General features: G+C 37.9%; 1 protein-coding gene across 1 annotated transcript in view; it reads left to right on the top strand.

Moving 5' to 3' along the window:
• LOC118148905 (arylacetamide deacetylase-like 2) overlaps positions 1–7,864 on the top strand; it is a 28,434-nt gene extending 20,570 nt beyond the window's left edge. The window contains exon 5 of the mRNA XM_035278323.3: positions 6,149–7,864. Within this exon, the coding sequence (XP_035134214.3) occupies positions 6,149–6,751 (603 nt within the window). The 3' untranslated portion in view covers positions 6,752–7,864. The remainder of the gene's footprint in view (positions 1–6,148) is intronic.
• Positions 7,865–13,053: the final 5,189 nt, after the last annotated feature.

The following is a 13,053-nucleotide window of genomic DNA, read 5'->3' as shown; positions in this document are numbered from 1 at the left end:
TTGACAGTAAGAAGTTTTGAGCTTATCTAAAACCAGAGAGTACATATCTTGAGATGCTGTCTATATCTCTTGTTTTTGTTTTAGAAAAATCACTTCCTACTTTGGAGGTTTGTTAATAAAACCTTTTATTTTATTCTTCTCATATCCACTATTTGTGTGATGATCATCATTCCACATAAAAAAGAATATTCAGACAGTAATTTCTAAAAAGCTTTTTAGAACTTTATGAGCTTTGTATGAATTAATGTATTCTGAATTTAAGGTATTAGTTTAATCGGAATTTTAGAATTTAATAAAGTGAGGGAATGTTACCTTAAAAGGTGAAATGACCAGTTTGGAGATAGGTAACACACACTATTGATATTATTGAAATAATCTTGAAAAACCTTTTTAAAAACTTAAAAATTATTACATTCAAAGCTTTGCATACAAACACGTGACCTATTTATTCATTATCACAAGAATACAATGGAAAACATCAGCCCCCATTATTTCAATTACCTCTTCCTGGGCTCCTCCCACAACACAGTGGGAATTCTGGGAGATACAATTCAAGTTGAGATTTGGGTAAGGACACAACCAAACCATATCAGTGGGCATTCTTGTCATGTCCCAGATCTTACAGAAAAGCTTTCTTTCAGTTTTTCCCCATTCAATATGATACTACCTGTGGGTCTGTTATATATGGCTTTTATCTTGTTGAAGTATGTTCCTTCTGTCCCCAGTTTTTGGAGAGTTTTTATCATGAAGAGATGTTGAATTTTATCAAATGCTTTTTCAGCATCAATTGAAATGATCATATGGTCTTCATCCTTCATTCTGTTCTTATTATGTGTCATGCTGATTAATGTATGTCAACCTGTCCTTACATTCCTGGAATAAATCCCACTTGGTCATAATGAAGGATCTTTCTAATGAATCCTTGAATTTGGTTTGCTCGTACTTTGTTGAGGTTTTTGCACCAACTTTTGTCAGAGATATTTCCCTGTAGTTAAAAAATTTTTTTTCTCTGGTTTTGCTATCAGGGTAATACCAACCTCATAGGATGAGTTTGGAATAAACTTCTTTAATTTTTGGAATAGTTTGAGTGGTTGATGTTAGTCGAACTTTGAATGTATGGTAGAATTCAACAGTGAAGCCATCAGGTCCTGGGCTTTTCTTTGCTTGGAGAATTTTTATTATGGCTTCAATCCCATTATTTGTTTTTGGTCTGTTGAAGTTTTGGACTTCTTCTCGGTTCAATCTTAGTAGGTTGTATGTATCTAGGAATTTTTCCTTTTTTTTTTCTAGATTTTTCATTTTATGGGCATATAATTGCTCATAGTAGCCACAAATGATCCTTTGAGTTTCTGCAGTATCTGTTGTATTGTCTCCTTTTCATTTTTTAAAAAATTATTTGGGTATTCTCTGTTTTTTTCTTAGTTAGGCTAAAGGTTTGTCAATTTTGTTTAACTTTTTTTAAAAAAAGAACAGCTTTTCGTTTCATTGACCTTTTTGTATCATGTCCTTCATTTCAGTTTCATTTATTTCTGCTCTAATCTTCTTCTTCCTCCTTCTCTTCCTCCTCCTCCTCCTCCTCCTCCACTTCTTCTTCTGCTTCACCTTCTGTCTCTTCTTCTTCAACAGATTTTCACTCTGTCACCCAGGCTGGAGTCCAATAGTGAGATCTTGGCTCACTGCAACCTCTGGCTCCTGGGTTCAAGCAATCCTCCTGCCTCAGCTTCCCTCATAGCTAGGACTCCAGGCATGTGCCACCATGCCTATCTGATTTTTGAATTTTAGTAGAGACAGGGTTTCATTATATCAGCCAGGCTGATTTCAAATTTCTGTCCTCAAGTTATCTGCCTGCCTCAGCCTCCCAAAGTGCTGAGATTATACGCATGAACCATCACACCCAGCTCTTATTTTTCTCCTACTAATTTTGAGTTTGACTTTTTCTTGCATTTTTACATCTTCAAGAAGCATCATTAAATTGTTTATTTAAAATTTTTCCTCTTTTTTGATGTGGCACTTTTAATTCTAAAATTCCCTCTTAGTGCTGCTTTTGCTGTATCCTATAGGTTGTTATGTTGTGTTTCCATTGTCATTTGTTTCAAGAAAACTTTCTATGTTCTTCTTAATTTCTTCATTGACCCACTGATAATTCAGGAGCATATTGTTTAATTTTCATGTATCCATAAGTTTTCAAAATTCCTTGTCATTAATTTCTAGTTTCATTCCATTGTGGTCAGAGAAGATGCTTGATATTATTTCAATTTATTTGAATGTTTTAAGACTAGTTTTGGGACTTAACATATAGTCTACCCTTGAGAATGATCCATGTGCTGAGGAAAAAAATATGTATTCTGTAGCTCTTGGATAACATGTTCTGTAAATATCTGTTACATCCATTTGTCTATAGTGCGTATTAAGTCTGATGTTTCTTTGTTGATTTTCTGTCTGAAAGATCTGTCCAGTGTTGAAAGTGGAGGTGTTGAATTCTCCAGATATTATTGTGATAAGGCCTATCTCTCTCTTTATCTCTAATAATATTTTCGTTAAATATCTGTGTGCTCCCGTTTTGGGTGCATATATATTTAAAATTGTTATATCCTCTTGCTGAATTGACTCTTTTATTATTATTTTGTGACCTACTTTATCTCTTCCTATAATTTTTGTCTTGAAATCTATTTTGTCTGGTATAAGTATAGTATATCCTGCTGATTTTTGTTTCCATTGGAATTGAATACCTTTTGTCATCCCTTTGTTTTCAGTGTATGTGAGTCTTTATAAAGCATATTTGTTATAAGTAACGATTGATAGGTCTTGTTTTTTTATCCATTCAGCCAATCTATGTCTTTTGATTGGAGAGTTTAGTCCATTTACATTCAATACTATTATTGACAAACAAAGACTTACTCCTACATCTTGTTATTCGTCTTTCTGGATGTTTTGTGGCCTTCTCTTTCTTCTTTCTTTCCTTCATGTCTTCCCCTAGTGAAGGTGATTTTCTCTGGTGATATGATTTAGCATCTTAATTTTTACTTTTTGTATATCTGTTGTATGTTTTCTGCTTTGAAGTTACTATGAGGCTTGCAAATACTATCTCTAACACATTATTTTAATCCGATAACAAATTAACACTATTTGTATAAACAAATAAGCAAGCAAAAAGAAAACTTTACCCCTAACTTCATTCCCTGGTATTTTAACTTTTTGTTTATTCTAATTATATCTTATTATAATGACTATGTCTGGAAAAGTTGTCATAGTTATTATTTTTGATTGGTTCATCATTTAGTCTTTCTGCTTAGTATAAGAGTAGTTTATACCCTACAGTTACAGTGTTATAACATTCTGTGTTTTTCTGTGTACTTAGTATTACCAGAGAGTTTTGTACCTGCAGGTGATTACTTATTGCTCATTAACATCCTTTATTTTTGATTGAATTTTTCCCTTTAGCATTTCTTGTGGCACCTGTCTCGTATTGATGAAATCCCTCAGCTTCTTCTGGGAAAGTCTTTATTTCTTCTTCAAGTTTGGAGGATATTGTCACTGGATATACTATACTATGGTAGAAGTTATTTTCCTTCAACATTTTAAATATGTCATGCCATCTCTCCTAGCCTGTAAGATTTCCACTGAAAAGTTTGCTGCCAGATGTATTGGAGCTCCACTGTATATTAGTTGTTTTTTTTCCTCTTGCTGCTTTTAGGACTCTTGCTTACCCTTGACCTTTGGGATTTTGATTATTAATTTCCTTGAGGTAGTTTTTGGGTTAAATCTGCTTGGTGTTCTATAACTTTCTTACAGTTGGATATTGATATCTTTTTGTTGGTTTGGTAAGTTCTCTTTTGTTATCCCTTTTAACAAATTTTCTACCTCTATCTTTTTCTCTACCTTCTCTTTAAGGCCAATAACTCTTACATTTGTTATTTTGAGACAATTTTATGGGTCCTGTAGTCATGCTTTATTGTTTTTTATTCTTTTTTCTTTTGTTTTCTCTGACTGTGTATTTTTAAATAGCCCTTTTTCATCCTCACTAATTCTTTCTCCTCCTTGATTAATTCTGCTATTAAAGGACTCTGATGCATTCTTTGGTTTGCCAGTTGCATTTTTCAGCTCCGGAATTTCTGCTTGATTCTTTTAAATCATTTCAATCTCTTTGTTACATTTATCAGATAGAATTCTGAAATCCTTCTCTGTGTTATGTTGAATTTCCTTGAGTTTCTTCAAAACAGGTATTTTGAATTCTCTATCTGAAAGGTCACCACATATCTCTGCTTCTCCAGGACTGGTGTGTAGTGCCTTAATTGGTTCATTTACTGAGGTTATGTTTTCCTGAATAGTGTTGGTGCTAGATGTTCTTCAGTATCGAGGCATTGAAGAGTTAGGTATGTATCATAGTCTTCAATGTCTGGGATTATTTGTAGCCATCTTTCTTGGAAGGCTTGCCAGATATTTGAAAGGACTTGGGTGTTGTGATCTAAGCTGTATCTACTTTAGGGGGCATCCTAAGTCCAGTAATGCTGTTGTTCTTGCAGACTCATAGAGGTACTGCCTTGATGGTCTTGGACAAGATCTGGTAAAATTCTCTGGATTCCCAGGCAGTGACTCTTCTTCCCTTTCCTTTCCTTCCCTTACTTTCTCCCAAACAAATAGAGTCTCCCTGTCTGTTCTGAATCACCTAAAGCTGGGGCTGGAGTGACAGAAGCATCCCGGTGGCCACCACTACTGGAACTGTTCTTGGTTAGACCTGAAGCTAAAACAGTGCTGGGTCTCACTCACCTTCAGGGCAGCGAGGGCCTCCAGCCCCAGTAGGTCCAGAGGTGCTATCTGGGTATCAGGGAAAAGAACCAAAAACCTTAGAAGTCTAACTGATGTTCTATTGTATTGTAGCTGAGCTGGCACTTAAACTGTAAGACACAGTTCTTCCCATTCTTCCCTCTCCATTCCAAAGGCAGAGGAGCCTCACTCTGTAGCCACTGCTTCCAGGTCATGAGGAATAATGCCAGACTACCAACCAATGTTCTCTTAAGGCGCAAGGGCCCTTAAGTCAGCTTGTGGTGAATGCTGCCTGGCCTGGGACCCACCCTCTAGGACAGCAGGATTCCCAAAAGCCCACTTGGCCTTTTGCTTCCCTGTGGCCATGCTGGTACCTACAGTGCAATACCAAGTCCCCTTTACTTTTCTCTTTGCTTTTCTCAAGCAGAAGGGTTTTTGCCCCATAGCCACCACAGTTGGAAATGTGCTGAGGGTCACCTGAAGCCAGTAAGTCTCAAAGACTTACCCAAGGTCCTTGGTGCAGTACCTGGGTATCCATGCTGGTTATTCAGGGCCCCAGTGCTCTGCAGTTAACAGGTGATGAATACTACCAGGACTGGGTCCTTTTCTTCAAGGCAGCATGTTACCTTTTGGCTCAGGGTGTAATTAGCCATGTCATCTGGGAACTAGGGGCTGGATTAGGGCCCTCATGACTCTGTCCAGTGCTCTGTCCTGCTGTGGCTGAGCTGGTATCCAAGATGCAAACAGAGTTCTCCCTACTCTTCTCTCTCCTCTCCTCTCCTCAAGCAGAAAGAAGGGGTCTCTTTTGGAGCCCCAGCTGTGCAGGCTGGGGTTAGGGGAGGGGTGGTGCCAACATTTCCTTGGCTGCCCCATCTTGTGTCTCAGTATGTCATGTGCAATCCTAGTCAATTGCCTCTGGGCCTAGTTCAGTACTAGGTCTTGCCTAAGTGTTACTGTCCTTATGGCCTAGACTGCCTTTCAAATTTACATGGACACATAGAGCACTGTAGCCCTTAGTGCAAACACTCAGGTTCTGACTGCTGAAATCCAAGATTTGATATGAAGTTAAAACAAGGTACTACGATTGTACACCTGATTTTTAATTCTTAGGGAGGTGCTTTTTTCCATGGATAGTGGTTCAATTTGGTGGTTCCTATGGAGAGGACGATTGGTGGAGGCTTCTGTTTGGCCATCTTGCTTGGCCTCCTTGAATAAAACAGTTTAATGTTCCTGAGATGAAGTATAAATATTTTGAAAATAGTCATTGAGCCTGGTGTTGGGTTTATAACTTTATCTTATAATTACTCATGTTATTGAAGTAAAGACTTGAACTTCTATGGTTTAAAAACCTTTGACTAATTCAAATTCTATTATATATTTTCAGCTAAAGAATGACCCAGTATTCAAAAATAAAATTAAGGCACAAGCTTTAATTTACCCTTTTTTACAAATAATTGATTCCTTCACGCCATCTCACCGAGAAAATGAACATGGCCCGCTTCTAACAAGGGATATTGCAGCTAAATTGGGAGCCTTGTATGTGACCAAAGATGAAGCACTTTCTCAGGCAATAATAAAAAACAAACATATTCCTCAAGAATCAAGACATCTATTCAAGTTTGTTAACTGGAGTACCTTTCTTCCTGATAAGTTTAAAAAGAACCATATTTATAGGGAACCAATTCTTGAAAAATTTAACTTATCATATCCAGCACTTTTGGATAGTAGGTTATCACCCTTGTTAGCCAATGATTCCCAGTTACAAAAGTTGCCTTTAACTTATGTTCTCACCTGTCAACATGATATTCTAAGAGATGATGGACTTATATATGTCACACGACTTCAAAATGTTGGAGTTAACGTTGTTCATGATCACATAGAGAATGGATTCCATGGAGCTCTATCATTCATAACATCACCATTTTATTTACTCATGGGCATTAGAATAAAAAATAAGTATATTACTTGGCTAGAAGAAAATCTATAAATCCATAAATCATACATGTCAGCAGATAATCATTTAGTTAGTATTATAATCCAAAGATTATGTTTGAAAGTCTTGTGAGTTTCATGGACAGAACAATGGCATGAGTTTGGGATAAATCGAAGTTTAAATCAGAGTAACTTCAAATCTAAGTTTAAATTGTGTACCTTAGAACAAATTATTTAGTTTTTCTACTCTTTAACCTTGCTAAAGTTAAGACATTATTGTATTATTCCCATTTTATATAATTTACTTGTTAAACACTAAATATCCACTAATATCAGTAAAGTATAAAAGTGAGTATGATTATAGGCAAAGTAGGCATAACAGTTTCTGGGCAGTGATAGAAATGGTAATGGCGAGTGAGGAAAAAATTTAAGGAAGGAAAATTGCAATGAACTTTGTATGGGGGTATCCCTACATTACATTGCAGCCATTTTTTCTATTAGATATGGCCCATACATTACTTACATCTGCCCAATGTAAATTCTATTAGTTTTTCCCCATTCACTTAATAAAAACAAACTCTGATTTCAAATGTATTGCTAGGATTCTTTGCCTATAGAAGAGGAAAAAATTAACTTCTGGACTCTAAATTATTTCTATAGCCTGAAATGTTCACCCTTACTCAGACTTTTAGCAAAATCACTACAAACTTTTAGCAAATTTTACTACATTGATTGCTATGTGCTGATTATTAATCCAAGGAGCTTCCTAATGAACTATACATATCAGCCAAAATTATTTATTCTATTATTGTGAATTCGAAGTTGAATCATATATCCTCATGCAGGATATGCAAGTAGCAAGATAACCTCTGGAATTCTTTCTTGTGATGATGAGTTCAATACTCATGTCAGCCTATTCTAACCTCATAACTAAAATGCATTCCCATTTTGAGGCGTAAGAAGTAATGTCTAATTTTTGAGGTCCTTGTGATGCTGCTATTGCCTGATGTTGTTTTCTCTCTTCTGAGTCTTTTATAAATGCTTGGTTAATATGGTAATGTGTAAATTTACTTGTTTCTGTGGATTTGATTGATAACTAAATACCAAAATTTTTTCTTTTGGTCTGCCGCTTATTCATTTGCTGTTTGGCCATCTCAACAATAATCTTTTCACTACTTTTTAGCAAATTTTACCAAATACATCTCTTCACTAAAATTGAAATAACTGAGTTGTATTTCACAAGTTTGAGACTGTGTTGATGCATATGTTTTCTTTGCTGTTAGTTGTTCCATGAGGTAATAGTTAAAGCTATGACCTCCTGTGCAATGACTTTCTGGTTGTTCCACTGATAAATCACAAGGGACATTGATAAACTCACTTTAAACCAGAATTGACAAAATTTTGTTTGCCTGACTTAACTATTAATGATTTAAGTCATGTGAGTAAGTATTATATGTTCAAGATTTGTTTTGCAAACACTGTACACCCGGAAAAGTATGTAGACTAATTGCAGCATTCATGCATGTATTTGTTCATTGAATCATTCACAAACTTCATTGAGTATTTTCTATAATAGTGAAATTTCAAGTAAGTCGTGAGCATAAAGATTAGAAAACTCATTTTTTTGGTTCACAAGGTAAATATTTTGAAGTAAGTTATTTAAACATTAAACATACTTATAGAGCACTGAACATATAAAAGTAAAGAAGAATTAAATATGCATTATATAAATTCAGTCACCATCCAGATTATCAGTCTTTCAGTTAATATACATGATTGAACAGCAATTTTAGGATAATATGTAATATGTTTCTCTAGAGACTTGTATAATATTTAAGCAAATTTCTAGTGACAGAGTAATATTGTATCTAATATGTTTTGGATGTAGGTACAGAATTACCAGTTCATTTAAAACATAAAGGAAATAATTACTTCCTGAGATATAAAGGGGTCAAAGAACCCTTCTTACTTGAAAAAATAAAATGAATAGAGTACTTAGCATTAAAGTAACTGGCAGTTGATTGATGGTGTATTACAAAGGTATCAGAAACAGATGAGTCTGTAGCTCATTTTATCTCATATTTCAAATCAATTCATGCAAATACTCATGAAAATATTTTGCATACAGTAAAAAGTTAAAAGGCTCTGCAACTTATTTCACTAATTCAGCATAATTTCTATACTAAATTATAATAAAAGTAACAAATAAACTTTATTATATAAAGAAAATATGGTGTATATACAGAGCAGAATAAAAGAGAATGAAAAATTTTAAAAGTATGAAATTCTGCCATTTGCTTGCAATGTGAATGATCCTAGAGGCCACTGTGAAATAAATCATGCACAAAAAGGTAAAGATTACGTTCCTGTTCTTACTCATATATAGGTGCTAAAAAGTTTTGAGCTTATAGAAGAGACGAGTAGACCTGTGGTTATTAAAGGATGGGAAGGTAAGGGAGAGAGGAGATAGAGAGAGGTTGGTTAATGGATACAGAGCAACAAGTAGATGAGAAGAATATTCTAGTGTTCTGCAGTGCAGTAGGGTGAATAGTGTTAATGATAATTTACTGTTTTTAAAAAGCTAGAAGACAGGATTTTGAATGTTTGCAACACAAAGAAATGATAAATGTCTGAAATGATGATACACTAAACACCTCGATTTGATCATCACACACCATGTACATGTATATAAATATCATTCTCTATCCCATAAATATGGGCCATTATTATGTGTCAACTAAAAACAAAATGGAAAAGAGAAAACAAAGCAGAAGATAAAAAGAAACTCCATCATAAATATAGATTAAAAATTCTATATGAAGTTCTATCAAAGAGAAACCAAAATAAAGGTATACTGTGACCAAACAGGGCTTATTCCAGTAATGCTAAGGTTTATCAATCAGGAAATATATCCAACAATTAAAAAATTAACAGTGGAAAACAGTATAATAAAATCAATACATAATGAGTAGATATTTGATAAAATTCACATTATTTTAATTTAAATAAAATTCAAAGTAAAATATAAATAACTTTAAAATAAAACGTTTAATTGCAAACATCCAACAATAAGTATATAAAAAATAGTGAAACAGATAAAGGCAGAGCAAGATGGTGGAACTGAAGCCTCTCTCTGCAAGAACACAAATTGAACAACTATTCAGATTAAAAAAAGCACGTTTTTAAAAATCCAAAAATCAAGCAAGCAGTCGCAGTACCTGGTTTCAACTTCATATCACTGAAAGAGTCACCAAAGTGGGGAGTAAAGAGATTCTTGAATCACCTACAACACTCTTCACCCAGAGACAGAATCTGTGTTCTTGGGAGAAGGGGGTGTGCAGTAATTGTGGGGTTTTCGCGTTGGAACTCAGCTGCCCTGTAATGGCAAAAAGCAACACAGGGCAGAATTCAGCTGGCACCCATGGAGGAAACATTTAGATGAGGCCTAGACAGAGAGAAATTGCCAATCTCAGCGGTCAGAATTTGAATTTGGACGGGCCTTGCTGATACCGAGCAAGGAGGCCTTGCTGATATGGAGGCCTCTGATGAATGGTGGAACACCAGGGTCTTTGGTCTAGCACTGTAAGGGTTAATGACACAGACACACATGGAGTAGTTTTAAGGAGAGAAAAGTTTAACAGGAAAGAAAGAAGAAAGAAAGAAAACTCCCCCATACAGAGACAGCGGTAGGGGGGCTTGGAACAAAGTGAGACCCCAAATGTGGTTGGTTATACTGGGAGGCTGGAGGAAGTGGTGTTTGGTTTGCATAGGGTCCAGGAGATTGATTTGACCAGGTGGTCATTTATGTAGCCCGTGAAAAACCTAGTCCTTTCACCTTAGATTTTAATATGCAAATGCAGGTGGCCATGATGTTCTGAGCATGTGATATTATCTGAAGGTGGTTATGACACTTGGCACACATGGTGATAAGGAGAAGAGGTGGGAATAGCCATACTGGCCATGTTGGATTGACCTAGTTTTTAATTGCCTGCATTTGCATATTAAAGCTTGCCATCCTGGCTCTTTTTTTTTTTTTTTTTGAGACGGAGTTTCGCTCTTGTTACCCAGGCTGGAGTGCAATGGCGCGATCTCGGCTCACTGCACCGCCTCCTGGGTTCAGGCAATTCTCCTTCCTTAGCCTCCTGAGTAGCTGGGATTACAGGCACGTGCCACCATGCCCAGCTAAATTTTTTTTTTGTATTTTTAGTAGAGACGGGGTTTCACCATGTTGACCAGGATGGTCTCGATCTCTTGACCTCGTGATCCACCCGCCTCGGCCTCCCAAAGTGCTGGGTTTACAGGCGTGAACCACTGCGCCGGGCCTGCCATCCTGGCTCTTTAAGCTGCCTTTCTGCCCAGCACTTTGGGAGGCCAAGGCGGGTGGATCACGAGGTCAAGAGATCAAAACCATCCTGGTCAACATGGTGAAACCCCGTCTCTACAAAAAAATACAAAAAATTAGCATGGTGGTGCGTGCCTGTAATCCCAGCTATTCAGGAGGCTGAGGCAGGAGAATTGCCTGAACCCAGGAGGCGGAGGTTGAGGTGAGCGGAGATTGCGCCATTGCACTCCAGCCTGGGTAACGAGAGAAACTCCGTCTCAAAAAAAGAAGAAAAGAAATGGTTCGGCCGGGCACTGTGGCTTATGCCTGTAATCCCAGCACTTTGGGAGGCCTAGGTGGGTGGATCATGAGGTCAAGAGATCGAGACCATCCTGGTCAACATGGTGAAACCCTGTCTGTACTACAAATACAAAAAATTAGCTGGGCACGGTGGCGCGTGCCTGTAGTTCCAGCTACTCAGGAGGCTGAGGCAGGAGAATTGCCTGAACGCAGGAGGCGGAGGTTGCGGTGAGCCGAGATCGTGCCATTGCACTCCAGCCTGGGTAACAAGAGCGAAACTCAGTCTCAAAAAAAAAAAAAAGAAAGAAAGAAAGAAAGAAAGAAAGAAAAGAAATGGTTCAGAGGTTGTTTCTGTTAAAAGAAAAATTTCCATTGGGTACCTTTACCCTATCTACCTGCCTAAAATTATTTCTTAATAACTCCGGTATTATTGTCACCATGCGCTATACTGTTCTGGGATCCTAAATAAACTTGAAAGGCAGTCTAGGTAACAAGGACTGCAATTCCTGTGCAAGTCCTGGTGCTAGGCTGGACTTGCAGCCAGTGGACTTGGGGTGCAAATGACCCAGAAAGACACCAGCTGGGGTGGCCAAAAGAGTGCTGGAAACACTCTTCTCTATTTTTTTTTTTTTTTTTTTTTTGAGACGGGGTTTTGCTCTTGTTACCCAGGCTGGAGTGCAATGGCGCGATCTCGGCTCACGGCAACCTCCGCCTCCTGGGTTCAGGCAATTCTCCTGCCTCAGCCTCCTGAGTAGCTGGGATTACAGACACGCGCCACCATGCCCAGCTAATTTTTTGTATATTTTTTAGTAGAGACGGGGTTTCACCATGTTGACCAGGATGGTCTCGATCTCTTAACCTTGTGATCCACCCGCCTCGGCCTCCCAAAGTGCTGGGATTACAGGCTTAAGCCACCGCGCCCGGCCTAACACTCTTCTCTTAACCTTAGGCAGTGCAGCTTGCAGCTCCAGGAGAGACTACTTCCTTGTACTTGAGAGGAGAAGGAAGAGGAAAGAGAACGTTGTCTTGCAACTTGAATACAAACTCAGCCACAGTAGAATAAAGCACTAAGCAGAGTACTTGAAGGGAAGGACCAGTCCTGACAGAATTCATCACCCTCTTACTAAAAGGCAGAGTTTGGCTGGGGCAGTTAGAGGAGGGCCAGGACTGCCAAGTGGCCCAACTCCAGGGGAAAGCCATCTCCCTTCTGGCTCCCCATTGGCTGAGAGCTACTTCCACTCAATAAAACTCTGCACTCATTCTCCAAGTCCATGGGTGATCCGATTCTTCCGGTACACCAAGGCAAGAACCCAGGATACAGAAAGCCCTCTGTCTTTGCAACAAGGTAGAGAGTCTAACTGAGCTGGTTAACACAAGGTGCCTATAGATGGCAAGCTAAAAGAGTCCCTGTAACACACGTCCACTGGGGCTTCGGCTGTAGACATTCACCCCCTAGACTCTAGACACTGCCATGGAGTTAGAGCCCCACAGTGGGCCTGCCGGTCTGTATGCTCCCCTATAGATTTAAGCAGTGAGGCACTGAAGAAGCAAGCCATACCCCCATTGCACACACCCTGTTAGGGGGCAAGGGAAACTTTCCCGTTTCAAAACGAATCTAGTCGAGAATGACTGTCATATAATCAAAATTAATAGAGATATAGCAACATAGGTATTGATTGGCATCATTAAATGCATTGTTATTTAATACATTTATGAAGGACAATCATTGTTAAAGG

Source organism: Callithrix jacchus, chromosome 17, assembly GCF_049354715.1.
Source record: "Callithrix jacchus isolate 240 chromosome 17, calJac240_pri, whole genome shotgun sequence".
Classification (NCBI taxonomy): Eukaryota; Metazoa; Chordata; class Mammalia; order Primates; family Cebidae; genus Callithrix; species Callithrix jacchus.
Note: the sequence above shows the minus strand (reverse complement) of the source record. Positions and strands in the feature narration are given on the sequence as shown.